The sequence below is a fragment of the Ichthyophthirius multifiliis genome, assembly GCF_000220395.1.
Source record: "Ichthyophthirius multifiliis unplaced genomic scaffold scaff_1120509250139, whole genome shotgun sequence".
Taxonomy (NCBI): domain Eukaryota; phylum Ciliophora; class Oligohymenophorea; order Hymenostomatida; genus Ichthyophthirius; species Ichthyophthirius multifiliis.
Genome location: NW_004087049.1, coordinates 1 through 24544, shown reverse-complemented (window position 1 = coordinate 24544; position 24544 = coordinate 1). Strand labels below are relative to the sequence as shown.

At 15.7% G+C, this 24544-nt stretch overlaps 4 protein-coding genes across 4 annotated transcripts, besides 51 other annotated features; 2 read left to right on the top strand and 2 right to left on the bottom strand. All coding sequences in view use genetic code 6, as the record gives it.

The window, feature by feature from the left end:
* Window positions 1–261: 261 nt before the first annotated feature.
* Window positions 262–330: a microsatellite.
* Window positions 331–1093: 763 nt separating this feature from the next.
* Window positions 1094–2286, top strand: IMG5_050470 (regulator of chromosome condensation domain protein; the record flags this gene model as incomplete). Its single annotated transcript, XM_004037462.1, has 6 exons — window positions 1094–1325; window positions 1375–1461; window positions 1507–1673; window positions 1729–1822; window positions 1967–2062; window positions 2114–2286. The coding sequence occupies 6 exons, from the start codon at window positions 1094–1096 to the stop codon at window positions 2284–2286; spliced, it is 849 nt and encodes a 282-aa protein (XP_004037510.1).
* Window positions 1365–1400: a microsatellite.
* Window positions 2287–3152: 866 nt separating the features above from the next.
* Window positions 3153–3213: a microsatellite.
* A 255-nt stretch (window positions 3214–3468) lies between these two features.
* Window positions 3469–3541: a microsatellite.
* Window positions 3542–3995: 454 nt separating this feature from the next.
* Window positions 3996–4089: a microsatellite.
* Window positions 4017–4088: a microsatellite.
* Window positions 4090–4098: 9 nt separating the features above from the next.
* IMG5_050460 (phospholipid-translocating p-type flippase family protein, putative) lies at window positions 4099–7786 on the bottom strand (the record flags this gene model as incomplete). The annotated part of the gene is made up of 3 exons (XM_004037461.1): window positions 4099–6194; window positions 6293–6921; window positions 6975–7786. 3 exons carry the CDS (start codon window positions 7784–7786, stop codon window positions 4099–4101), a joined length of 3537 nt encoding a protein of 1178 aa, XP_004037509.1.
* Window positions 6208–6291: a microsatellite.
* Window positions 7787–7792: 6 nt separating the features above from the next.
* Window positions 7793–7940: a microsatellite.
* Window positions 7794–7846: a microsatellite.
* Window positions 7798–7837: a microsatellite.
* Window positions 7817–7938: a microsatellite.
* Window positions 7826–7938: a microsatellite.
* Window positions 7844–7941: a microsatellite.
* Window positions 7942–8323: 382 nt separating this feature from the next.
* Window positions 8324–8371: a microsatellite.
* A 1314-nt stretch (window positions 8372–9685) lies between these two features.
* Window positions 9686–9784: a microsatellite.
* An 870-nt stretch (window positions 9785–10654) lies between these two features.
* Window positions 10655–10721: a microsatellite.
* Window positions 10722–11161: 440 nt separating this feature from the next.
* Window positions 11162–11202: a microsatellite.
* Window positions 11203–12348: 1146 nt separating this feature from the next.
* Window positions 12349–12415: a microsatellite.
* Window positions 12416–12723: 308 nt separating this feature from the next.
* Window positions 12724–12811: a microsatellite.
* A 1072-nt stretch (window positions 12812–13883) lies between these two features.
* Window positions 13884–13926: a microsatellite.
* Window positions 13927–14357: 431 nt separating this feature from the next.
* Window positions 14358–14405: a microsatellite.
* Window positions 14358–14411: a microsatellite.
* A 1341-nt stretch (window positions 14412–15752) lies between these two features.
* Window positions 15753–15811: a microsatellite.
* A 428-nt stretch (window positions 15812–16239) lies between these two features.
* Window positions 16240–16284: a microsatellite.
* Window positions 16285–16925: 641 nt separating this feature from the next.
* Window positions 16926–16970: a microsatellite.
* A 405-nt stretch (window positions 16971–17375) lies between these two features.
* Window positions 17376–17434: a microsatellite.
* Window positions 17382–17448: a microsatellite.
* Window positions 17449–18659: 1211 nt separating this feature from the next.
* Window positions 18660–18721: a microsatellite.
* A 14-nt stretch (window positions 18722–18735) lies between these two features.
* On the bottom strand, window positions 18736–19849 carry IMG5_050450 (WD repeat protein; the record flags this gene model as incomplete). Its single annotated transcript, XM_004037460.1, has 6 exons — window positions 18736–18776; window positions 18822–18946; window positions 18998–19284; window positions 19455–19600; window positions 19679–19765; window positions 19810–19849. 6 exons carry the CDS (start codon window positions 19847–19849, stop codon window positions 18736–18738), a joined length of 726 nt encoding a protein of 241 aa, XP_004037508.1.
* Window positions 18953–18996: a microsatellite.
* Window positions 19306–19430: a microsatellite.
* Window positions 19850–20205: 356 nt separating the features above from the next.
* Window positions 20206–20247: a microsatellite.
* Window positions 20217–20247: a microsatellite.
* A 361-nt stretch (window positions 20248–20608) lies between these two features.
* Window positions 20609–20659: a microsatellite.
* Window positions 20616–20666: a microsatellite.
* Window positions 20667–20703: 37 nt separating this feature from the next.
* Window positions 20704–20807: a microsatellite.
* Window positions 20718–20767: a microsatellite.
* Window positions 20722–20760: a microsatellite.
* Window positions 20796–20851: a microsatellite.
* Window positions 20852–20863: 12 nt separating this feature from the next.
* Window positions 20864–20903: a microsatellite.
* Window positions 20866–20931: a microsatellite.
* Window positions 20882–20931: a microsatellite.
* Window positions 20932–21078: 147 nt separating this feature from the next.
* Window positions 21079–21130: a microsatellite.
* Window positions 21081–21598: a microsatellite.
* Window positions 21086–21131: a microsatellite.
* Window positions 21530–21563: a microsatellite.
* Window positions 21599–21708: 110 nt separating the features above from the next.
* Window positions 21709–21779: a microsatellite.
* A 374-nt stretch (window positions 21780–22153) lies between these two features.
* Window positions 22154–22203: a microsatellite.
* A 110-nt stretch (window positions 22204–22313) lies between these two features.
* Window positions 22314–22369: a microsatellite.
* Window positions 22340–22384: a microsatellite.
* Window positions 22368–22414: a microsatellite.
* Window positions 22415–22941: 527 nt separating this feature from the next.
* Window positions 22942–22970: a microsatellite.
* Window positions 22971–23333: 363 nt separating this feature from the next.
* On the top strand, window positions 23334–24544 carry IMG5_050440 (induced during granule regeneration 1 precursor, putative; the record flags this gene model as incomplete). The annotated part of the gene is made up of 1 exon (XM_004037459.1): window positions 23334–24544. A coding segment is annotated over one exon (1211 nt), but the record flags the coding sequence as incomplete, so codon positions are not given.

The window sequence follows — 24544 nt, the reverse complement described above, 5'->3', positions numbered from 1 at the left end:
ATATTTTTATTATTATTAATGTTTTTAATTTTTAATATTTCTTGTAGTTATTTTAAATATGTAATATTTTAAAAATGTTGATTTTTTTTTTATTTATATATTATTATTGCATTTTATATAGTTTTTTAATTGATTTAGTTAGAAGAATAAACTTTATATATTAAATAATAATTAATGTTATCAAAATTAAATATGCAAATAGTAATTATCTAAGTATAAAAAATTAGAATAAGCCTAAAAATAATAATATTTATAATTTGAAAATAAAATTTTAAATATAAAAAATATTAAGAAATTCTTAAATTATAATAAAAATAAATAAAAATTTAATCAATCATAAATAAAATATAAAACATATTTTGTTTTCAATAAATTATTAAATATAAAAATGAGTATTATCTTTTAAAAAAGATAATGTATTTTTATTTTTCACATAAACAATATTAGTATTAATTAATATTTATATAATTTTCTTATATTTGAATATATATATATATATTTTTTTTTTTGAATTTAATAATTATTTAAAAATAAATATATTTAAATATTTTGTTAAGTATTTATTTAATTTTATATTTTATTAAAATCTATATATAAATTTTATTAATAGTTAATAAATTTATAAATATCTTTATTAAAAATTAATTTTATTACTATTAAAACTATAATATAATGAAATTATATTCAAGAGGAGTTAACTTTATGGGTTTTTTTATTTAACAATTATAATTACATAATATTTTATTTTATTAAATGAAAAGGTTAATTAGGTTTATTAAATAATTTATAAAATGTATCCCAATATCAAGAAGTAAAGTAATTGCAAGATAGAAAAATTGTTTAAATAGAAACTCATTTTACATAATCAATATGCAGATTAAGTAAAAAATTTAAGCCTATTTATTTAAAAAAATACATATCAATAAAAGATGATGGCTAAATATTATAATGGGGTTATATATTAGATAGTTTAACAACGACAAGAGTATTAAGCTATTATAAAAAGTTTCCAAAATTATGTTAGAAATGGTAAAAATATTCTCCTTTTGGAAAAACTATAAGTTTTAGGCTTGGTGAAGAAGCAGTAAATTTAATGAATTCCTAATTAATATAAAAAAAAAATTGCAATAAAATATAATTTGGAGGCGGTTTTATTTTATTATAAACAAGTGATGGTTAAGTATATGGTTTAGGTGAAAATTATAAGGGATAATTAGGAATAGGAGATTTAGGCTTTAAACATTAATTTTCAAGAATAGTTTTTGATACTTAAGAATAAATTATTGATATATCAGCTGGATATTAACATTCCATATTTTTAACTTGTTTTATTTTTTTGTATTTATAGATTTAAAATATATATATTTTATATAGAATCTGGATTTTTATATGGAACTGGAAGGTCAAATTGGCATTAAATTGTTCCTTATTTAAATGATAATTAATAATCAAGAGAATATAGTTATTTTTTTAATTTTTATATTAAAAACTTTTTTTAAAAAATAGATGATTATTACACAAATCCGAAAAGAATGGTAATTCCCAATGAAAAAGTTGTAAAACTTTCAGCTGGATTTTCACATACAATTTTTTTGACTGTTTCTGGCAAATTGTTTGCTTTAGGTTTAAATAATCATGGATAATGTGGTACTTCTAATTTAAATAATACGACAGTATTATTTTTTTTCTTTAGTATTTTTTTTATAAAATCAAAAATAAAAATAAAAGATTGATCAGTTTAATGAAATTTATGTTGATTTAGATTATAATGAAAAAATTATTGATTTAGCAGCTGGAAAAAGTCATAATATATTTATTACAAGTATTATTATTTTATTTTTAAAAAAGGCAAATTTATTTAAAACTTTATTTATTTATTTATTTTTAAAAAAAAGATTAAAGTAAAATATTTGTTTTTGGAGCTACTGTTCATAATTAACTTGCATAAAAAAAAAAATTTAATTAGACTAATGCAGTCCTAAATAAGTTTTTATAGAAATGGAAAATGGAGAATTTCCTTTAAAAGTAAAGGCTAAATTTGATAGAAATGCAGTGTTTACAAGTATTTTTTTTAAAAAAAGACTTAATATTTATACTTTTATATTCTTATAAGATTTCGGTAATTGTTATGTATGGGGAGGAGAAGATTTAAGTAAAATTGGAGCAGAAAATTACTCAGAAATAAAGAATATAAGAAAGGATTTATAAAGAGATCTTAAAACAAATGAAGATTTTTAAATAAAGGATATAGGATTAGGATATTTACATACATTAGTATTAGTATGAACTAAAATATAATAATAATATATAAATCTATATTTTTGTATGTTAAAATGTTTAAAAATAAAAAGTCATTTTTATTTAAAATTTTATAATAATAAATCTAATTTATCAAAATCTATACTTTCATATTCTATTATTTATTGGTTTAGTTATTTTAAGTTTTTTTCATTATTTTCTTCTTTATTTTTTAAATACAAATTTTCTTTTTGGTCATTATTTTCTTTTATTTCATTTAAATTTTAAATCACACAATTTTCGTTATTTATATATTAAATTTCATTTCTTACTTTATTTATATATTAATCCAAATTTTTATTATTATTTAAATCTTCTTTTGGAAAAATATTTTATTCGTTTTTCTATTTTGTATATTCAAAAACCCCCTTTCCATCAATTCCGAGTGTATTTTAATATTAAGGATTACTATTTTTATCCATTTATTGTAATATTTAATCTATTTCTTTACATGCATTACTATTAAAAGTATTTATGGTGTTTTAATTATTTGTATTTTAAAAATTTTCTATTTTATAATTTACTAAAACACTCATTGAAAGCTAATTATTCAATTAGAGTTGATCAATAAGGTCCATTGGAATCATTTTTGATTAAAATTCGAGTGTATTTTGTCCATTAAAATCTTAATCCTAATCTTATATTTCTTCGCCGTTTTTTTTTATTATTAATTTTTAAATTCAATATTTTGGTGTTTTTTTCCTTTAGAAAACTCCTATTTTATTCTTTCTAAATCTTCCTTTAATTTCTAATGTTCTTCTACCATTTAAATTTATAAGTTTTCAATTTCGGGAATTAAACTTCTTTATTTTTATTCAGAATTAAGTCTTTTTTATTCTGAATTTATTTATTTATTTTCTTATTAGAAATAATTTGTATTATATTTTTCTTATTGATAATGATTTGTATTCTATTATTTTTTTTTTTCTTCATTAAAAGGTAATTTAGATTAAAAATGATTGCTTTTTTGAAAAGTTTACTTTTAATAAAAATCAACTGATTCTAAATAATATTTTCTTTCTTATTTTTTTTAATTTTCTTTTTCTTAGATTTATTCTTGTAAAAATTAAAGCATTTCTTGTTTTTTATAAATTTCTTGTTATTTTGAAGTTTATGCATCTTAGTTGAAATTCTTAGTATTTCTATTTAATTTTTATTAAATCCTTATTTTATATAATATATATATATATATATATATATATATATATATATATATATATATATATATATATATATATATATAAATTTTTCATTTTAAATACATATCATAATTGCAAATTTATTATTAGGAGAACTTTTCTTATAAAAGATGAATTTGTTTTTGCTTTTAAGTTATAAAATGTGGTAAATTTTTTTCATTCATCTATTTTTTTGTTTAAACAAAAAATTAGAACATTGATTATTTATAATTATTATTTACTTGCTTTATTAAATACTCTCTATAATCCTTTTTTTATTATTCTTTATTTAATTAATTTGCATTTATTTCTGAGCTTTTTTAAGGCATAAATTACTTTATACTTTATTAATTAGTTTTTTATTATTCTTATTTTTATTTCTCTTTATTTTAGCTAATCTTATAAAATAACAATATTAAAAACTTTCGTAATGATAAAAAATACTTATTATCTTAATTAATCACCATATAATTTTTTATTATTAACTAAATCATTGTTTTGAAACATTTTTAAATTTTAAAAATTAATATATAAATATATATATAAAATAAAAGAAAATATTAAAATTAATTTAAAATATAAAAAAAAAAAAAACTAAAATATTAATATTAATATTTTTTTTTCAAATATTGATTTCTTTGCATTAATTTTAAATACTTTCTGTAGCACTATCTTCATCTTAACTCTCGTCTTTATAATCTTTCCTAACTGTATTCATAAACTTATTTAAATCATTGATTTTCGCAAACTGTTTAATATTATTATTTAAGTATTATTCTTCCTTAAACTAATCTCTTAATTACATATAAAATAAAAACTCTTTAAAAACTACCAATCCGTATTCCAAAACTACCGTAGATCCCAAAGCAGCTAAAAAGCACAAATAAAAATACGGCTAAACCAACATTTTATTAAGCACATGCCACAATTCATAATTTAAATAGAAATTAGATCCTGTAAGAATGATTAAATAAATACCAATACTCAAAATTTATAAAATAAACTATAAAGAATATCTCAAATAAGAATGAATGCAGACTTTAATATTCCCTATAACTACACTAATCATAAAAATACTCTATCCAATAACCACCTAATCATTCATTCTTCCATCTAACTCGCCTACAGAGTCCATTGAAAACATAAAAACAAAGAATATTGCAGCCGCATGCCAGAATCCTCCCAAAAACCAAATAAAAAACTCTTAGTTATTCATAAACATCCCTTCGATTCCTGTTCTATAAAGAGAAGGAGAATTCACTAAAACCTTAGAAGACAAATCCTTATCCATAACAGCATAAAAAACAATCGGAAAAGCAGTAAAAACTGCATTAAAGCATTAAAAAAGGAACAAATCGTAAATAAACGCTCCCGAGAATCCAGAAAAGAATCCCAAAAATAACATTGGACATAAATACATCACATTCTTATAAAAGTTATATAATATAACAACTGAATTTCTCCTATAGCACTCCCTACCATGGAAAAGTAATAACCTTCTCAATAATTTAAATTCTCCAATAGAATAATCTGCAGATCTAGCCGCTTACATTCCTTCTAAGCCTTTGATTCCTACACCAACATGTGCTTCTAAGATCATAGAGACATCGTTTGCACCATCTCCGATTGCTAGAGTACGTTTTTAGGCATTTTTTGGGTGTAATTTATAGTGATAGACTAATTCTTTCTTTTATTTAGGAGAAACTCTACAGGCTATAACTGACTTTGCCTGGGAAGAAATTCCAGAAAAAGTTGATTGTTTAATATCATCTTGGAAAATTTCAGAAATTGAATCTCCAGTGATTATTATTGTTGTTTTCTTATCGTTTATATGTATATTGAATAAATTTTAGGGCGTTATTTCGACTAAAGTGTCTTACGTAGTTAATACTTTGGTTGATATAGCTATATTTATCGCAGTTTCTTTCTTATCTCCAGTTAATATCCAAAAACAAATTCCTGCTTTTTTCAAAATTTCAATTGTTTCGCCTACTTCGTCTTATAATTCATCTTCTATAGCCGTAGCACCTATAAAAGTGATGTTTTATTCAATATTTTAGGCTAATTCTTCGATTGCTTCATCCCTGTTTTTTAAAAGAGAGGCTGCTTTTTAATATTTTATGTTAAAATCTTGATATTCTTAGTTTGAAATATCCTTTTTTCCCAAAACTAAAGTCCTGAGTCCTATTTCGGAGTATTCCTCTAGTATTTTTAGTAAACAAGGAGTTTATTCTTATGATGTAAATCTAGGAATAATGGCGCTATCTGCGCCTTTTATTAATAAGCAAATTTTCTCAGTTTCCTAATCTTAAATTATAATAGACATTCTTTTTCTATCAGAAGTAAATTCAATTAAATTCAATAATTTAAATTTCCATATTTTATTTTATTCACTTTCTTTTATTTATATTATATCGTCATTATCTTTTCCTAAATATTAAAAACCGCAAAATTTCGCGAAATTTACCAATGCAAGATCATCAGGCGACGAAGCTTAATATTTTTCAACTTTTTCATTATATATTATTTCATGACAACAAGCTAAATGTAATAAAAAATCTTTAATTTTTTAATTTTTGGGCTCTTTAAGAATTCTTTCATCTTCGAAATTTACATTTTCTATATCTTTTTATTTTTAGCCTTTTGCATTTATATCTCCATAAACTTTCCCATCTAAATAAAAAGACTTAAAACTCATTATATTACATGTTAAAGTTCCTAAATAAAAATGTATAAATATATACTTATATTTATATATATATATATATATATATATATATATATATATTTATCTATATATATTTATATATATATACCTGTTTTATCAGAAAAAATACATTAAATTTATCCTAAATCTTCATTTAAATTAGAACTTTAAACATTAGCATGTATTCCATGCTTACTTTTCATTAATTTCTCATTACAAATAATCATTCCTTATAAATACCTAATCATTTCTAAAGAAATAACTAATGAAACTGGTATAAAATTCAGAAAAATCATTAACCAATTCCCAATGCTTTAAAAAAAAAGCTCAGCAGAGTTAAAATCATCTTTTTTATCTATATAGATATACGATATTTTACTTTTATTTACAAAATGCCATATAGTATACCATAATCCTCCTAATGCACATAAAAAATTTTAACAAATCCAGACAAAAAAGACTAATTTATTCATTATTTTTTCCACATTACTTCTTTTTAATTCTGGAGAGTGCGAATTTAGCATTATTTTACATTCATGTCCTGTATATATGACTACTCCATATATATATGATGTATTTCTTAAAAAACAACCTCTTAATGCAATATTTTTTTCATCTAAACTAATAATTTATTTTCCTATTTATATATTTCCATTAAATTTATATAATAAAGGATTAGGACTTTCATAATTTACATATATATTCATATTATTAAAATTAAATAGTTATTTTTCATTTCTATATATAAATTTATATTTATTTATTTATTTTTTTAAAAAAAATTAATTTACAATAAATTATTTATATCTTTATAAACAAATTTAGGTTTTAAATTAGTTTCTCCATCTAAATTCTTAGTTTCTATAAAACAACTTCCCTTTAAATCTGAAGTTTTCAAAAGTAAAATATCAGCTGGAATCTATTAATTTTCTTTAATTTTTATTATATTTCCACATAGTATATTTTCACTAAAAATATCCATTATTTTAAGCTTTTTACATTCCTATTCGTCTTCAATTTTATGAATAATTTATTAATTCTCTTCTTTATCAGAACTATGTCTTTTTAAATCTTCAACAATATCTTTTATTGCTCCGATGCAAAGTACTAAAAATAATGGCAAATAAACAGTTGGAATTCCAAAAGTATTAGAAATTTAAGGAATCATTTATAAAAAACCCATTACAAGGAAATATATATTAGCTAGTTTTGAAAACTATTCAAATAAATTCAAAGGAAGGAAAGATATTATAGTGTATCGACTCGTTCGTATTTAATTAGACGGATATTTAAGGTTGTTTTCACCTATTTTTATGCGTCTTTATTCAATATTTACATCCCAATTCGATTCTTTTATTCCTGATAATCTATCTTTTAGCTTATGGTATATTGAGAAGCTTTTCTTTTCGGATTATGTTTATTTCCTTAAAAATTAAAGTTCTATATTTTCTTTATTTTAATTAGAATCATCGTATATATATTTTTAATAGTTTTCTTATTCTAAATTTGAATAATTTATAGATAATAATTAGATTTTTTTTTATTCATTATCGGCATCATAATTTTATTTTGAAATTTCATTTTAAATAAGTTATTAATTCATATCTTTTAAATATATAAAAAAAAAAAAATCAATATAATAATAAAAATAAATATAAAAATATATATATATAAATATATATGTATATATATATATATATATATATAATATATATATAATTATATAATAAAAATTATTATATAAATATAAATATATATGTACTTATTTTGCATATTTTTATTTCATTATTTTAATCTAATATTATATATATATAATTTTTATTATTTTAAAATTTTTATTTTTTTGTTTTATTTTTTTAATTTCTATGATTTTTTTATTTTTTTTCTTTAATTTTTATCAACATTATTTTTATTTTTTTATCTAATATATATATATTATTTTATTCATTATTCAAATTCTAGACATATTATATTAAAAAAAAATTTAAGAATGCGACTATTATATATTTTTATTATAAAAGTAAATAAATAAAAATTAATATATTTTATTTTAAAACAATTCATTAAATTCTAATATATATTTTTTATTTTAAAAATATCTTATATTAATTAATATATTATGTTTAATATAAATAATAAAATATTTTAAACTTATATATTTAAATTTTAAATTATTTATTTATATTTTTCAAAAATAATAAAAATTTAATATTTATTATGATCAATTTAATAAAAATTAAATTATATAAAAAAATATATATTTAAACCAATTATTTTAATTATTTAATAAAAAACATTAAATTTTATTATTTTTTTAAAAACTATTCTAAAAAGTTATTATAATATAAAAATTCAAAAATAATACATATATATATAAACAATTTTAAATAAAAAATTAAAATTCATTTGATTAATAAATATACTTAATGTATATAAGGCCTTAGTTTATCCTCAATTCTTTTCTCTTCAATTTAAAATTCTTCATTAGATAAATCAAAAAAACTTCTTTATTAATTTTCCAATACAAAATCTTCTATACCATCTTTTTCTTCGATAATTATTTTATTAAAAATACTCAAATTTATACTTTTGTCCCCAAAATCATCATAGAAAGTTAAAATTGACTTTTCTTTTTCAAAAATTTCATCTAAAATAGTATTTTTTCCTTTTAATTTTTGAATAATTTTCGATTCTAAAATATCTTGAAATCTGCATCTATTTTCTGGGAAAAAAGCAAGCATTTTTCCTAATAATAATTTCATTTCTTTTTATATTTTTTTATTAGGATATTTCTTGTTACCGTATTTTTCGAATAATAGATCTACATTAAAAATAGGGTTACAAACCTCAAACATTATATATGAAAGTTAATATTTATTTTCAACGAAAAAAAAAGGAGATTCACCTACTAGCATCTCAAAAAGTACACATCCAATACTCCATATATCTGACTTATATGAACATTATTCCATTTCAGCCATTTCAGGAGCCATATAATAATAAGTTCCTCCAAAAGAAGCATAATTGGGTTCTGAAAAATCAACAGAAGATCCAAAATCGGCTATTTTGACTTAAAACACATCATCTAATAGTATATTTTCAGGTTTAATATCTCTATGTAGTATATTTTATTAATGTATTTCTTTAATTCCGGATAAAATTTATAAAAAATATTCTACTGCTTATTATTCTTTTAAAAATTTATTTTTTTTGATAAAACTTTATAAATCTCCTTTATTGTAATATGGAAATGAAATAATTTTAAGTTTAGTTTTATTTATAAATTCTAAGGGTTTAATAACAAATTTCGAATTTATTTTTTATAACGAATACATTTCTTAAAAAAACAAATCATATTATTTAGTATAAACTTTTAATATTTAGTTTTTTTTTTAATCTTTTTTTTGAGAAATGTATATTGAAGCTTGGGTACCTTTAAATATTTATTTTATTATTTTATAGTCGTTTATAGGGATTTTTTCTTGCATTTTTTTTTGTCTTAAAAAAAAAAAAATAATTATTTTTGATTATTCTTCTATTTTTTTTTTTTAAAAAAAAAATAATTATACTGATTCTTCTATTTTTTATTTAAAAAAAAAAATTATATATTAAATTAAAATTATTTAGAAAATATTTTATTTATTTAAGTTTTTATTATATATCTTTAAATTATATTTTTTTAAGAAATTAAATTATTTAATAGTCTTTTTTTTTTTTTGGGCAATTGGAACTAAAATTGTATAGAAAAAAGAGTTAAATTAGATTATTTTATTAACATTTATAATAAAATCTTTTTTTTATTAAATCATAGTAAATAAATATATGATTTTAAATATAAAAAAATTTATATTATTTAATATATTTAAATTTCATATAAAAATTATTGAATCTAGCTTATTTAAAAGTTATAAATCAAAATTTTATAAATAAAATAGAATTTTAATAATTTAAAAAAAAAAAAAAAAATTAGTTTTTATTTCTTAAATTTATTAATAAATATTTTTAATTTAACTTTATATTTAAATTTATTATAAAAAAAAAAATAGCAGAAAATAAATTAGAATCAATTTTTTTTTTAAATATGTCTCCTAAAAAATAAAATATTATTAAATTAACTAAAATAAAAAAATAAAATATAATTAACTAATATATAATAAAATAAATATATTAATAAAAAAAAAAAAAATACTAAATAAAATCCCAAATGGAAAAGAAATCATCTTTTTCTACACATATAGGAACATGGCGTAAATATTTAACAGAACAAATGAGTTAAATTAATTCAAATTAAAAAACATAATCGAAATCATAAACATAAAATTAATGCTTTAGAAAAAATGAGGGACGGAATTCATTGTAAATATAAACTGTCCGTTAAGTTTACAATATAAAATATCCAAAAAATGAATTAAAATAAATAACCCACAAGAAAAATCCATAATTAATTTTATTTACTGAAAATACTATCAAAAATAATAATAGTGTTAATAATAATACTAACAATAATATTAATAATAATTATAATAATGATAATAATATATATTTAAAAATGGGAAAAACTTTGCTTTTAGAAGACGGTTAAACATAGTTTTCAATCAAAAAGCATACAGAAACATTATCATTACATAATTCATAAAATTTTAATTTTAAAAAGGATGATTATAGAAAAAAAACTATTTTTATATCTTAATAAATGTCTGATAAAATGTAAACCATATTCGATACACCTTACCAAACATTTTAAGATTTTCATAAAGACTTAAACAAAGTATTTGATAATTCATTTTAATAATTAAACAAATAAGTAACTTTGATATGTTCCGAAACAGGTTAACTATTATCTTATTTATGGAAAAATTATTTATCATAAATTGAATAATTCATGCACAAAACATTAAAATCAAATATAAAAGCCGAGACTTTTTTTTATACTTAAATAAATAGATTACATTCCTTATATAAAACTGAAATTTTTAATTTAAAAAAAGGTTAAGAAAATTAAAAAGAAGATTTAGAAAAAAAACAAGCATTTATATTAAAATATAAACAAGAAAATAAATACTTAAAAAAAAAAGTTAAAAAATTAGATAATTCAAATTATAATTTAAACCATAATCTTGATATTTTTATAAATAAATATGAATATTTATTAAAAGAAAATAAAGTAAAAAAATAAATAAAATTACTATATATATATATATATATATAAAAAAAATAATAATAGATTTTAAAAACAAGAATTGAGGAAAATTTCATTATTGAACAAATAATGGCTGATTTTAAATAAAATAAGGATAAGGCAGAATTATTAGAGGAAATAAATTAAGCTAAAAATGCACTTTTTCTTAATTTTTAATCTCTTTTTGAAGAAGAAAAGCTTAAACTTTAAGAAACATATTAAATAAAAAAAGATATTAAAGAAAAAGAAATCTTATTAGTCGAAAAATTAGAAAAAGAGGATGAAAATTATTAAAAAAATAAATAAATTTCACCCGAAGATTACGAAGATGCTATTATTGCTTAAAAAGCAGTTGATACAAGGGATTTAATATAATATAATGAATAACAATTAGATACATATGGTCTTATAGAATAATAAAATGCCTAAAACCAAACTTATTAACCCATATATGAGAATAAAGGATGCCAAAAATAATAATATTATCAAGATTTTAGTTGCTAAGTGGACCTAAAAGATCTAATGATATCTTATAAAGGTGAATAAGATGAAAAAATAAAATTAATAAATGAAAACTATCCTCTTTTTTTACAAAAATTATACATATTGGATATAAATAGATGTTTTATTGGAAAAAAACAATTAGATAAACTAAAAGAGAGTATAAAAGTTTTAATGAAATTTTTAGTCTATAAAAGTGAGTTTTCTAAATAAGACTTTAAATAAACTTTCAGTTATTTTGAGGGAAATATAAATAAAATATTAGACTTTTTATAAATTTTAGAATAGAAAAATAATATATAGGAAACCAAATAAAAAAAAAAATTAATAAAATAAAAAGAAAACAAAATAGATTTAGAAGATAATTAATAAAAAATAAATCTTTATATAGAAATTTTAAATTATTTTAGTGAAAATAAAGAAAATATATAAAAAATATAGAAATAAAATTCGAAAAGAGAAAGTCTAAAAAAAAATAATTTATCTAATATAATAAAAAATAATGAAAAAAATAATAATAATAATAATAATAATAATAATAATAATAATAATGATTAAATAGAAAAAATAAGATCTACTTCTTAATAACTTATTAATGATACAAATTTAAAAAAACATTTTTAAAGAGCGGCTAATTAATTAATTTAAAATATAAAAATTGTCAAAAACTTTACTAAATTATAATAGTAAAATTATGAATTAGATGAAATTATTTTTGATAATAATGAAAAAAGTATTCTAAAAAAAAAAAAAAATAGTTAAATAGATATAAATAATCTAAAATTAAAGGAATAAAAATAAGATAAAATAATATAAAAAGAAGAAATAGTAGATAAAGAAAGAAAAAAAGAAAAATAAATATAATAATAATAATAATAATAATAATAATAATAATAATAATAATAATAATAGAAATCATTATAATTATAATACTAATAATAATAATAACTATAACTATAATTTTAATTATAACTTAATTTATTATTTTTTAAAATTGGAAAATTATAAATAAACAATAATATTTATTTTAAATATAGAGGTTTATATGTTATTTCTTAGTAAAACAAGTATTTTTAAACAGCCAATTAAATTCTCGAAAAAATTTAAAAATCAGAAGATAATTTATTTTCAGAAGATATTTCTATTATTTATATTTTAAAATTTTTTGGTTAATTATTTTTAGATTTTATAAAAATTTACAAATCTAAAATAATTTTTTTTCATTTATTTGTTTTTGAAAATCTTATTAATAATTATGGTAAATTAAAATAATAATAAATTAAAATTATTTAATATTTTTAAATATTATTTAAAATAGGATATAGCTAAAATACACTTAAAAAATATTATAAAAACCTCAAAGCTCTTTAATATTATAAGCCACTTCACCTTAGAGCTAAAATGTATTATAATATAATAATAGGAAATCTAGATTCACAAGATATTTCTTTTATATTAGACTTATTAAAATAAATGGATGAAATTAATGTCCTTTAAAATTTTGAAGAAAGGGTTTTAATATCCTATAATAAGGCTTTTGAGGTTTTTTAATTAAATATATGTTCACATATTTCTCTTTAAGAAGCATCATAATAAGAAAAGTAGTTTTAAAATTTTAAATTATCAAATTAAAATAATTAATAAAATAAGCTTTTAATAAATTTAGATACTTTTTTAGATATTAGTCTTAATTCTTTTTAAAATTATTAATTAAAAAAAAAAATTTCTGCAAACCTTTTTTCGAAATTTTTAGCTGCATAGATTTAAATAATTACGGATTTATTTCCGAAAAAGAATTTTTATATATTTATTATTCAATAGAAGGGGCTTAAAGTAATTAAAATATTAGTAAATTATTCATATAGGAATGTGATCTTTTATTTAATATTAATGGATTATAATCTAAAAGAATGAGTATTTATAGATTTTCATTAATGTGTATAGAAAATGGATTTTTTTAAGAAAAAAATATAAATTAATTTTTGAAAGAAAATAATTTTAATGTTTAAATTTTCGAAGAAATTTTACAAGAAATAAAAATGGAATTTTATAAAAATAAAAATTATGATTTTTTTATAAGAAAAATTATAGTCTTTTTATAGTTTTAATATGATTATTTATAATTTGATAGAAAATTTCTAATTTTATATGCAACTTTGTTAAAAATATATTAATAAACTGTACTTTTGGATAAAATTATTTTAAATACATTCATTCCGGAATAGTTTTTATTATTTTAAAGTAATTTTTAAGACATTTAAGATAAAGATCATTGATAAATTTTATTTATTTATATATTAAATATTATTATTATTTTTTTATAATATTATTTCAATACAATTTAATTAATATTTTTATTTTTAAATATAAATGATATTGGTTTTCGTTTATTTTTTAATAAATTAGTATTTAAATATATTATAATAAATTTCATAAATATACTTATATATATAAATTTAAATTTTATTTTAGATTTTAATTATATATTTTTTATATATATATAATTTAATCAAAAAAATATAATAATTTATAATAAAAATATTAAATACTTATTTTTTTATATATTATATTAATTTGTTTATTTTGATAATTAAATTAATATTTTTTAAATAAAACAAAATAAATATGTATTTATAAATATATACTTTACATAAATTAATATAAGATATTATTTATATTGTGTTTTAGTTTAAATTTATTTCAGATTTATATTCTATATTCTCATTATATTTTAGAAAAAATAAATAAACATAAGTTAATATTTTAAATTTAATATATTATAATTTATTTATAAATTAAAACCATTTTTTTTAGATCTAAAAAATATAATCTAAAAATGAATTTATATAAAAATATATTTTTTTACTTTTAAATATTATTCAATTCATTATTTTTTTTTAAAGATCATTATTTTATTAATCTATATTTCCTTAAAATAATAAAAATTAATATTCCATTTTACAAGAATAAAAAATTAATTTGTATCATAAAAAGTATTTTAAAATAAAAACGCTAAAAGCAAATTAATTTTTTTTTTTTTTTTTTTTTTCTAAATTTGTATTCTTGCTTTGATAATACATATTATTAAAAAAAAAAAGACAAAAATAAAAAATTAGTAATAGAAATTTATATAATATTTTTGATTCTAAAATAAAAAATAACAAAAATTATAAAATACTTATATTTAATTTAATAAAAAAATCTTAAAAACAAAAATACAAAACATAACAAAAAAAATGTTATAAAAAGAAGAAATTTAATAATAAAATTGTCTCTCAAATATTCCTTTATTAATCAATAATCCTAATTCTTTACAAAATTTATTAATTTAAATGGAATAATTATTTAAATTATAATAATTAAATATTCTAAATCCTAATTAAGGAATACAAAACACTAACTATTTATTCTAATTTTTAAATAATTCTACAAACAATCAAAACATGATTTCTAAATTAATCGAAAGTCCGAACCCAGAAACCTAAGATACATCTTATTAGCAAATAAATATAAAACAAATAGAAAAAATTATTGAAGATTTAAAATAAACATAAGAAAGAATGAATAAACTAATAGACTCTTTAAATTTTATAGGCTAAATATTTAATAAAAACATTCAAATTTATCAAAGCAATCTTTTTTTACAATAATATTAATAAATAATAAATTCTACACAATAATTTGTTTAAGAAACAAACTAAAAAATTAACCAATTTTAAAAATTAACTTAAATTTTTGAAAATGATTAAGTTTTATAAGAATAAAAAAAATCGAAAATAATTGATAATTTCTCAAAAATATTTCATTTAATTAAAGGATAATCAAAAAAAGAGATGTAATTAACTTTTTAACATGGGAACCTGAAACATAGGAACTTAAATATTGTAAAATATATATATATATATATATATTAATAATTATATTTATATTTATATTTATTTTAATTTAGCTAAAGATATAAAAGATAAGCATGGAGATCATTTCTATGTAAGCTTTTCTTTATAACTAAAAAATATTGAAAAAATAGAATCTAAATGTTTAGATAATAGTTTGATTTCGAAAATTATAAGATTAATAGAAGAAAAAGCTCCCGAAATTTAAAAATAAAAAAACATTGAAAGAAAAAAATAGATCCTAATAATAAAAAAGAAAATATTGTAGATATAATCCTCACTTTATTGTTGATTTATTATAAATTGAAAATAATAATATTAAGCAAGAATAATGAAAAAAAATTAATAAAAAAAAAAAAAATATTTTTTTTAATTAAAAAAAATAAAATATAAAAGATTTTGAAAATCGATTCTTTTTTTTTAATATCTAAAATTTATATTATTTGTAATTAATAAATGCAATCTTATATAATAAATATATATATTTATTTTTATGTGTTTTAATTTATATTTATTTGGTTTTAATTTTAATTTTTAAAAAAAAAACAATTTTTTTTTTTTTTAATATTATTTTATTTTGTGTTTTTCCTTTGAAAATTATAAATAAAATTTATAATTGTTTTTTATAGATAGAATAGATATAAATAATAGAGTATAAAATAAAAATATGATAAAAAAAAAATTAAAAAATATTAACAATAGAAAATAAATGATAAAACAACAAAAATATATTAAAAATCTAGTAAAAAAATAAAATAAATAATTTAATTTATATTTATTATTTATTTTTTTCATTTTTTTAGATAAAAATAAAATATGTATTTTTAATATTTATATTCAAATATTTATCATTATTCTAAATTTAATATATTATATTATTATTAATGTTAATGCAAAATTTTTATTTAATTTTGTTTTCTTTCATTTATTTTAGATATATATTATTTTAAAATATCTTAATCTTTTAGAGGTTAAATAATATACAATTATTATATATATTTTTTAATTTATTATTTGATTTTATAATATAATTATTAGTTTTAATTCATTTATAAATATAAAAATAATAAGTATAAATAATTTATAATTATTATGAAATATAAAAAAAAAAAAAATTGTTTATTATTAAAATAAATTAATATTTCATAAAATTAGTAAATTAAATTTCTAAATTAAATAATATAATAATTAAAATTAAAAAAAAAAATATTTAATTTGATAAAAATTACATATTAACATATATATATATTTTAATTAATTATTCTCTTTATGATAAACAGTTTTTAATTTTTTATTTTTTTAATAAAAAAATAATATATAAAAATTATTATTAAATAAATAAATGTTCTATTAATAAAATTTATTTTTATATATATAAATATTACTAATATTTTTTAATCAAATAAAATAATTTTTTTTTAAACTATATTAATTATAAATTATATAATTTTTTAAATTAATTTAAAATTTTATTATTGAAATAATATTCATTTTTTAAAAAGAGATTATCAATTTAATAATTTATAATTAAAAAGATAATATTCTATTTATTAAAGTTTTTTATTATTAATAAATATTAAACTCATCATAAAATAATATATTATCATCTAATTTTATTAAAAAATAAAATAAAATAATAATATAAACAATAAAAAATAATTATAAATAAAAATAAAAATTATATATATATAAGAAGATAGAAAAAAATAAAAAAATTATAAGATAATAAAAATAACAATTAAATAAAATAATAAAAAAAAATGATAACAATAACTAATCTAATAATAATAATTCTATTCGATTTCTTTATTCTGTCTTAAATAGTAAAGCAATACCTAAAAAAGAAAAAAGACTAAACAGTATTTTTATTTCCTATAAAATACATCTAAATATCCTTCTTAATAATATTATTTCATCTATTCATATACTTTTATTTTTTAAAAGAAACTAATTATTTTGAAATAATGGAAACAAATCGTGCCTATTCTTCCAAAACAATGAACAAATAGGCCAAACTACTATTAACAAAAGCACACCCTGACAAAAACACAGATACTGATGAAGATTTTAACAAAATAAACCTAATTAGAAATATATTAAACGACGAATACTACTAAAAAATATACGATTATTATGGTGAATTCGACTTTAATGACTTGAACAAAGAAAAGGAGTATAAAAACACAAAAGACATCTAACAATTTACAACATTAATAAACATATTGGCTTTTTACACATTAATTATTATGATTTCTTTTGTCTAGAATTACGGTTTTGCATTATATACATTTCGTTTTATGAATGCTTTTATAATTATATTATCTTTTATTTTCCATTATAATATTTTGATAAAATTTGAGGAAAACTAAGACAATATAGACTACTAAAAATAAAACAGAAATCATAATTTTTAAATAACTGGAGATTAAATAGATAATTATTTTCCTTAATTAGCCATTTTTTAAAGAAGTGAATTATTAAAAGTCCTTTTATGTGCTGTTTTGTCATGTTTAAGAATACTTTTTGAAAGTTTTTAGGAATAAGAGAAGAGTTTTTTAGAAAAACAATACGAATTAAATAATATTTTGGATAATATATATTAATAAAATAAAGAATTTATGAAAAATATAACTAATTAAAAAGTTAATATAGATGTCTTTTTATAATAATTTAAATATAGAAATAATGCGTTATTAAATGAATTATAAAATAATATTATTTCATAAAATATAACCGATAATAAAAAAGGATGGTAGATATTTAAAAAAGGAATATATTTCCTTATTGCTTTATTGGTTTTGGCCTAACTTTAATAGAAATACCTTAATGTTAGTTTTGAAATTAAATAAGTATGATAAGTTTTTTAATATAAAAAATAAAATCAAAATTTTACAATTAAATTAATATATATATATATATATATGTATATATATATATATATATATATATATATATATATAAATATTATTTGCTTTTTTTTCATTTTAATTCGTGGAAAGCTAATATACCGTCTTCAGATACTATAAATAAAAATATAAAAAATTATATCAGTATATAATATATACCTGAACCAAATATTTTCTTATGGGGATGAAATTTAACAGCCCAAATATTATCTTAATGAAATTTAACAGTTTCAATACAGCTTTTTTTATTAATATCCCATAATTTTATAGTTTAATCATATGAACTTGTTTTAATAAAAAAAAAAATTAATTTAAAAAAAAAATTAAATAAAAACCATGTAATAAATAATTTATTATCAATTGGACAACAATCGACACAATTAACATTTCCTTTGTGTCCATTAAAAGAAAAAATTGTTTCCATTTTAGTTAAATCGATTAGAGAAATAAAATTATCATCAGATCCAGTAATAAGTTACATATCATCATATGTAAAACATAAAGATCTAACTTTTTTATTATGTACTTTTAATTTGTCTATTTTTCTATTATTTTTATAATCTACAATAAAAATTTGCCCTTCGTTATTTCCTACAGAAAGTAATTTACTTCTATCACTTGACTATGTTCATATATTTTATTAAAATATTTAAATATTAAAAAAAATATATAAATATATAAATATATAAATATATAAATATATAAATATATAAATATATAAATATATAAATATATAAATATATAAAATTATAAATAGATAAATATATATATTTATTATTTTTTTATTTTTACTAAAGCCAAAGATGTTTAAAATACGTCTGATGTAGAATATATATTAGTTTACTATTAAGAATTTATATTAAATTCTGCTATCTTTCCTTGTTCACCTGTTGTTACTACTGTTTTTTCATCTTTAAATCCTAATTTCCAATTATGCACTTTTTTTATTTTAATTAAAAATTATTTTTAATTTTTATTTCATTTATATTTTTTTCTAATAAGATTATTATAATTACATGGTTAACATGGAAATTCACAAATTTTTTAACCTTCATCAACATTCCATACTCGAATATAAGAATCTAATGAACTAACGGCAAGAACTTAAAAATATAGATGTATTTATAAATATATATATATTTTTTACTATTTCCTGAAGGATTAAATTTAATATCTACAACCCCCATTATATGTCCATTAAATGTATTTAAAAGTTATTTTTCTATTGATGAACTGAAATCTGGTTTCCTTTGATTTTTAATTATTTTTTTATGAATTTTTCTTATTTAATTTATATTACCAAACTTTAACTGATTCATCTATCATACCTATAGCTACATAATCACCTTAAGGACTAAAATCTATTGATGAAATACATTCTCCTAATTCGAATGATTCAAGAAGTTATGCTTATGTCTAGATATTACAATTATTATATTAATCTTAATACAAATTAATATATAATTATTTACCATTTTTTGAAATATTTTTTTTTTATTATATTAATTATTTTTAAGAAATAAAAAAAAAGATACAAATGAAAAAAATTAATAAAAAAAAATATTAAAATAATATTAAAAAAATAAATAGTTAATTATAATTAATATTCCCAAAAATATGATTTAAAAAACTTAATAAAACTTTTAATTTTTATATTAATTTTATTTAAAATAAAAAATCTAAACATTTCATTATTTTAAAAACTATAATTTAATATATTTATTTATTAACATATTTATATATGAATTATAATTATAAAATAATTATAAAAATTAATAAATTTATAGCTCTAAAATTTAATAATTAAGTAAATAAATATTTTTTTTTTTATAATCAAATATGTTTTACTTCAATATATATTAGTAAATAATAAAAAATTTATTTCAAACATTAAATTATCAAGTTAATAAATTAAAAAGTTTAAATAAATTAAAAACTTTGAATTTAAATAGCAAAATATAAAAATATAAAAATATAAAAATATAAAAATATAAAAAATATAAATACATAAATATTTATATTTTTAATTTTTTCATTAAATTATATATTTATATATTATTTTTTTTTATAATTTTTTTATATTTTTTATTTTTTTTATAATTTTTCATTATTCATTTTTTATTATATATATATTTATATTTATTTATCAATATTAATATTTTTTTTTTTCTAATTTATTATATTTTTTTACAAATTTTTCTTATTTTTTGTATAAACTATTTTTTTATAAATTTTTTTTTTTATTAATATTTATTTATTATATATTTTTATTATTCTAATTGTTTAAATTAATATATTAAATATTATTAACATCCTATTATTGTTTAATTTTTTTACTCACAATTTTTAATAATAAATTTATTTTTTTGTTAAATACTATTTATAAAATTTTATAAACGAATGATTTTTCAACTTCAATATATTTTTTTTTAATTTTTTTTAATACATTTATTTTATTTTTTTTAATACTATGATTGTTAGATATAAAATTTTGTTTGATTTATATTCATTATTTAAATTGTATACCTTTTTTTAATTTATATTTTAATCAATTTATTTTTTCTCTTAGAATTATTATATTTCATTTTTAATTCATAATATTTTATTAATATAAATTTATTTATTTCTTTTTATTTTTCTTATTTATAGATAATGAAATTCTTTAATTTTATATTTCTTTTTTAATTTTTTTAATACATTTATTTTTATTTTTTTAATACTATGATTGTTAGATATAAAATTTTGTTTGATTTATATTCATTATTTAAATTGTATACCTTTTTTTAATTTATATTTTAATCAATTTATTTTTTTCTCTTAGAATTATTATATTTCATTTTTAATTCATAATATTTTATTAATATAAATTTATTTATTTCTTTTTTATTTTTTCTTATTTATAGATAATGAAATTCTTTAATTTTATTATTTCTTTTAACTTTCAAAAAAATATAGACATACAATATACAAATTAAATTTTTAATATGTATAGTAGTTTAGTTTTTATTTTTATAAAAAAAATACAAATTTAATAATATTTTATTTGAAATCATATTTAATATTAAAACTATTTATTTATATTAAAATCATAATATATTAAAAAAATATATTTATATTTATTCAAAATAAATGTTTTTATTCTTTTTAAATTATTCAAAATCTGATTTTTATATTAGTTTTTATTATTGATAGAAATTTATATTTTAAAATTATTTAATCTTGTATAAGAGCAGATAAAATAAATCAGAGTAATTTATTTATTTAATTTTATATAAAAAAATTATTAATATTTATATAAAATGAAATATGTTATTGTCATTATAAATATTATTTTAAATTAAATATTAATATTTAAAAGTTAATAATAATAATAATATTATACATTTCTTTTATTATTATATATATTTTTAAAATAATAAAATTTTATAAATAATTTTTTTTATATAAAAAATTAATATAAGTATGGTAAATTTTTTTTTATTTAATATTCAAAAAAAAATATAATATAAAATTAAAAAATAATTATTTTAAAATAAAAAAATGAACTAGTATTTGTAATTTTATTTATTATATATAATGGTTAGAAATATAAAAGAGAATTAATATATAATTTTTTTTCATAAAATAAAAATGTTGATTATATAATTTTATAAATATAAAAATCAATAAAAAAATGTAAAAATAAATATAATAAAATAAAAAAATAATAGTAATTATATAAATTAATATATAAATATTATTAATAAATATAAAATATTTATATACATTTATTTATAACAAATAATATTTATTTAAAATATATTTATATTAGCATGTAAAATTAAAAATAAAATATTTATATATATTTATAATATTTAAAGATTATTCAAAAAAATATTTATATAAAAAATAAATAAATTTAAATATTAATTTTATACAATAATATTTTTTTTATAATTATTAAAAATGTAAAATAAATTAAATCTATTAATTAAAATCTTAATTATATTATTTATTAAAATAAATAATTAATTATTTAGAATTTTTTTATTGTTTAAATTTTATAATATTTATATTTAAATATTAAAAGATTAAATTATATATTTATATTTTTTTATAAATAATGAAAATTATTTTTTTAATTAATTTAAAAACATTAAATAAAAAAAAATATATATTTAAATGAAAATAATTATAAAAAATATTATAATTTAAAATTTAATGTATCGTATAAAGAATTTCAATTATTATCAAATATTTTAATATTTAAATTTATTATATTAATACTTTATTATTAAAATATTTTTTTTTATTTTTATTTTATTTTTAAATCATATTTAAAAATATTGTTTTTAAATATAAAAAATTATAAATTTATTAAAACGAAACGTTTTTCAATATAATCAAATTATTAAATAATTAAAATATCGTTTTATAAAATTTAAGTCTAAAACAGAAAAAATATTTACTAGATTTATAAAAATAAAAATAAATAAAAGAATTTTTTTTGAAAAAAAGTATAATTTATTTAAAACAAAATTTGTTTTTCAAAAAAGTTGCTTTTATTAATTTTCTATTATAAAGCTTTATTATTTATATAAAAAAAAGTAAATTTTATAAATTTAATATAATAAAATTAAAAAAAAAAAAAGAAAAATAATTTAAATAACCAATTTTCTTTAAAAAAAATTAATGAAAAAGACAATAATTATAACAATATTAACAACCATATTGCTACTATAATTAGCTCAAGGTCAAAACGAATCTGAATTTAAAGGTAATTAGTTGCTTAATGTCGGAAATTCAAAAAGCGATTTTGATTATAAAGAAAAAAGTAAAGAAAACAATAAACATACTATTGCTGTGAATCCTAAATCTGTAGATCTTTAAAATTAACCAACAGACTCTTTAACTTATTCTAAACACGAAGAAATATAATAGGTAGCTTAACCTATTTTGATCAGTAATAAAATAATTAGTGTGACGAATAATGTTCCTAAAGTATATTAAAAAGTTGAATTTTAAGGTGTTGATGATCTTGAATTAGATAACGATGGCCCTGCAGGTGGAATTTATTAAAAATTTGAAAACAAATTATAGGATGGTACTATAGAAAAATCTATATAGGTTTGGATTAGACTTACTCCTTATGTTAAAAGAACTGAGTGGACTAACTGTTTCTTTTTGGGTTAAAACTAAGAATTTAATGATAATTCATATTTGGGAGATAGATCACTAACATTATATGTAATAGATAATATTTTACATTTCCCTACTTATGACTTAAATACTAAAAAAGTTAATTATAATTAAAATTTAAATTTTGAATAATCAGAAGAAGGAAAATGGTGTCTTATCTATTTCGGATATTCTGATTTGTAATAAAAAGCATTTGTTTATAGTTAATTCTAAGGTTCTTAAGCTAATGTTTTAAATTATAATGGAATAAGACATAAATCTTCTAATATTTACCATTTATTTGTAGGACAAAGACCGTCATATAAAAATTTCCCAGGAAGAATTGTTAATTTAGTATTCTGTGGAGGATCTGGCTGTTATAGAGAAGATGGATTTAATTAATAATGGGATAGCGTTCCTAAAAATAAAGTATATTAAAAAGTAGAATTTTAAGGTGTTGATGATATATAATTAGATTACAATGGCCCTGCAGCTGGTATTTATTAAAAATTTGAAAATAAACTTTAGTCTGGTACCATTGAAAAATCTATATCTGTATGGATTAGACTTACTCCTTCTATTAAAAGATCTGAATTGGCTAATTGCTTCTTATTAAGTTAAAATTCATAACTTTAAGATAATGCAGTTTTAGGAGATTAATCACTTGCATTATATGTAATAATAATGTGTTACAATTCTCTACTTATGACTTAAATACTTAAAAA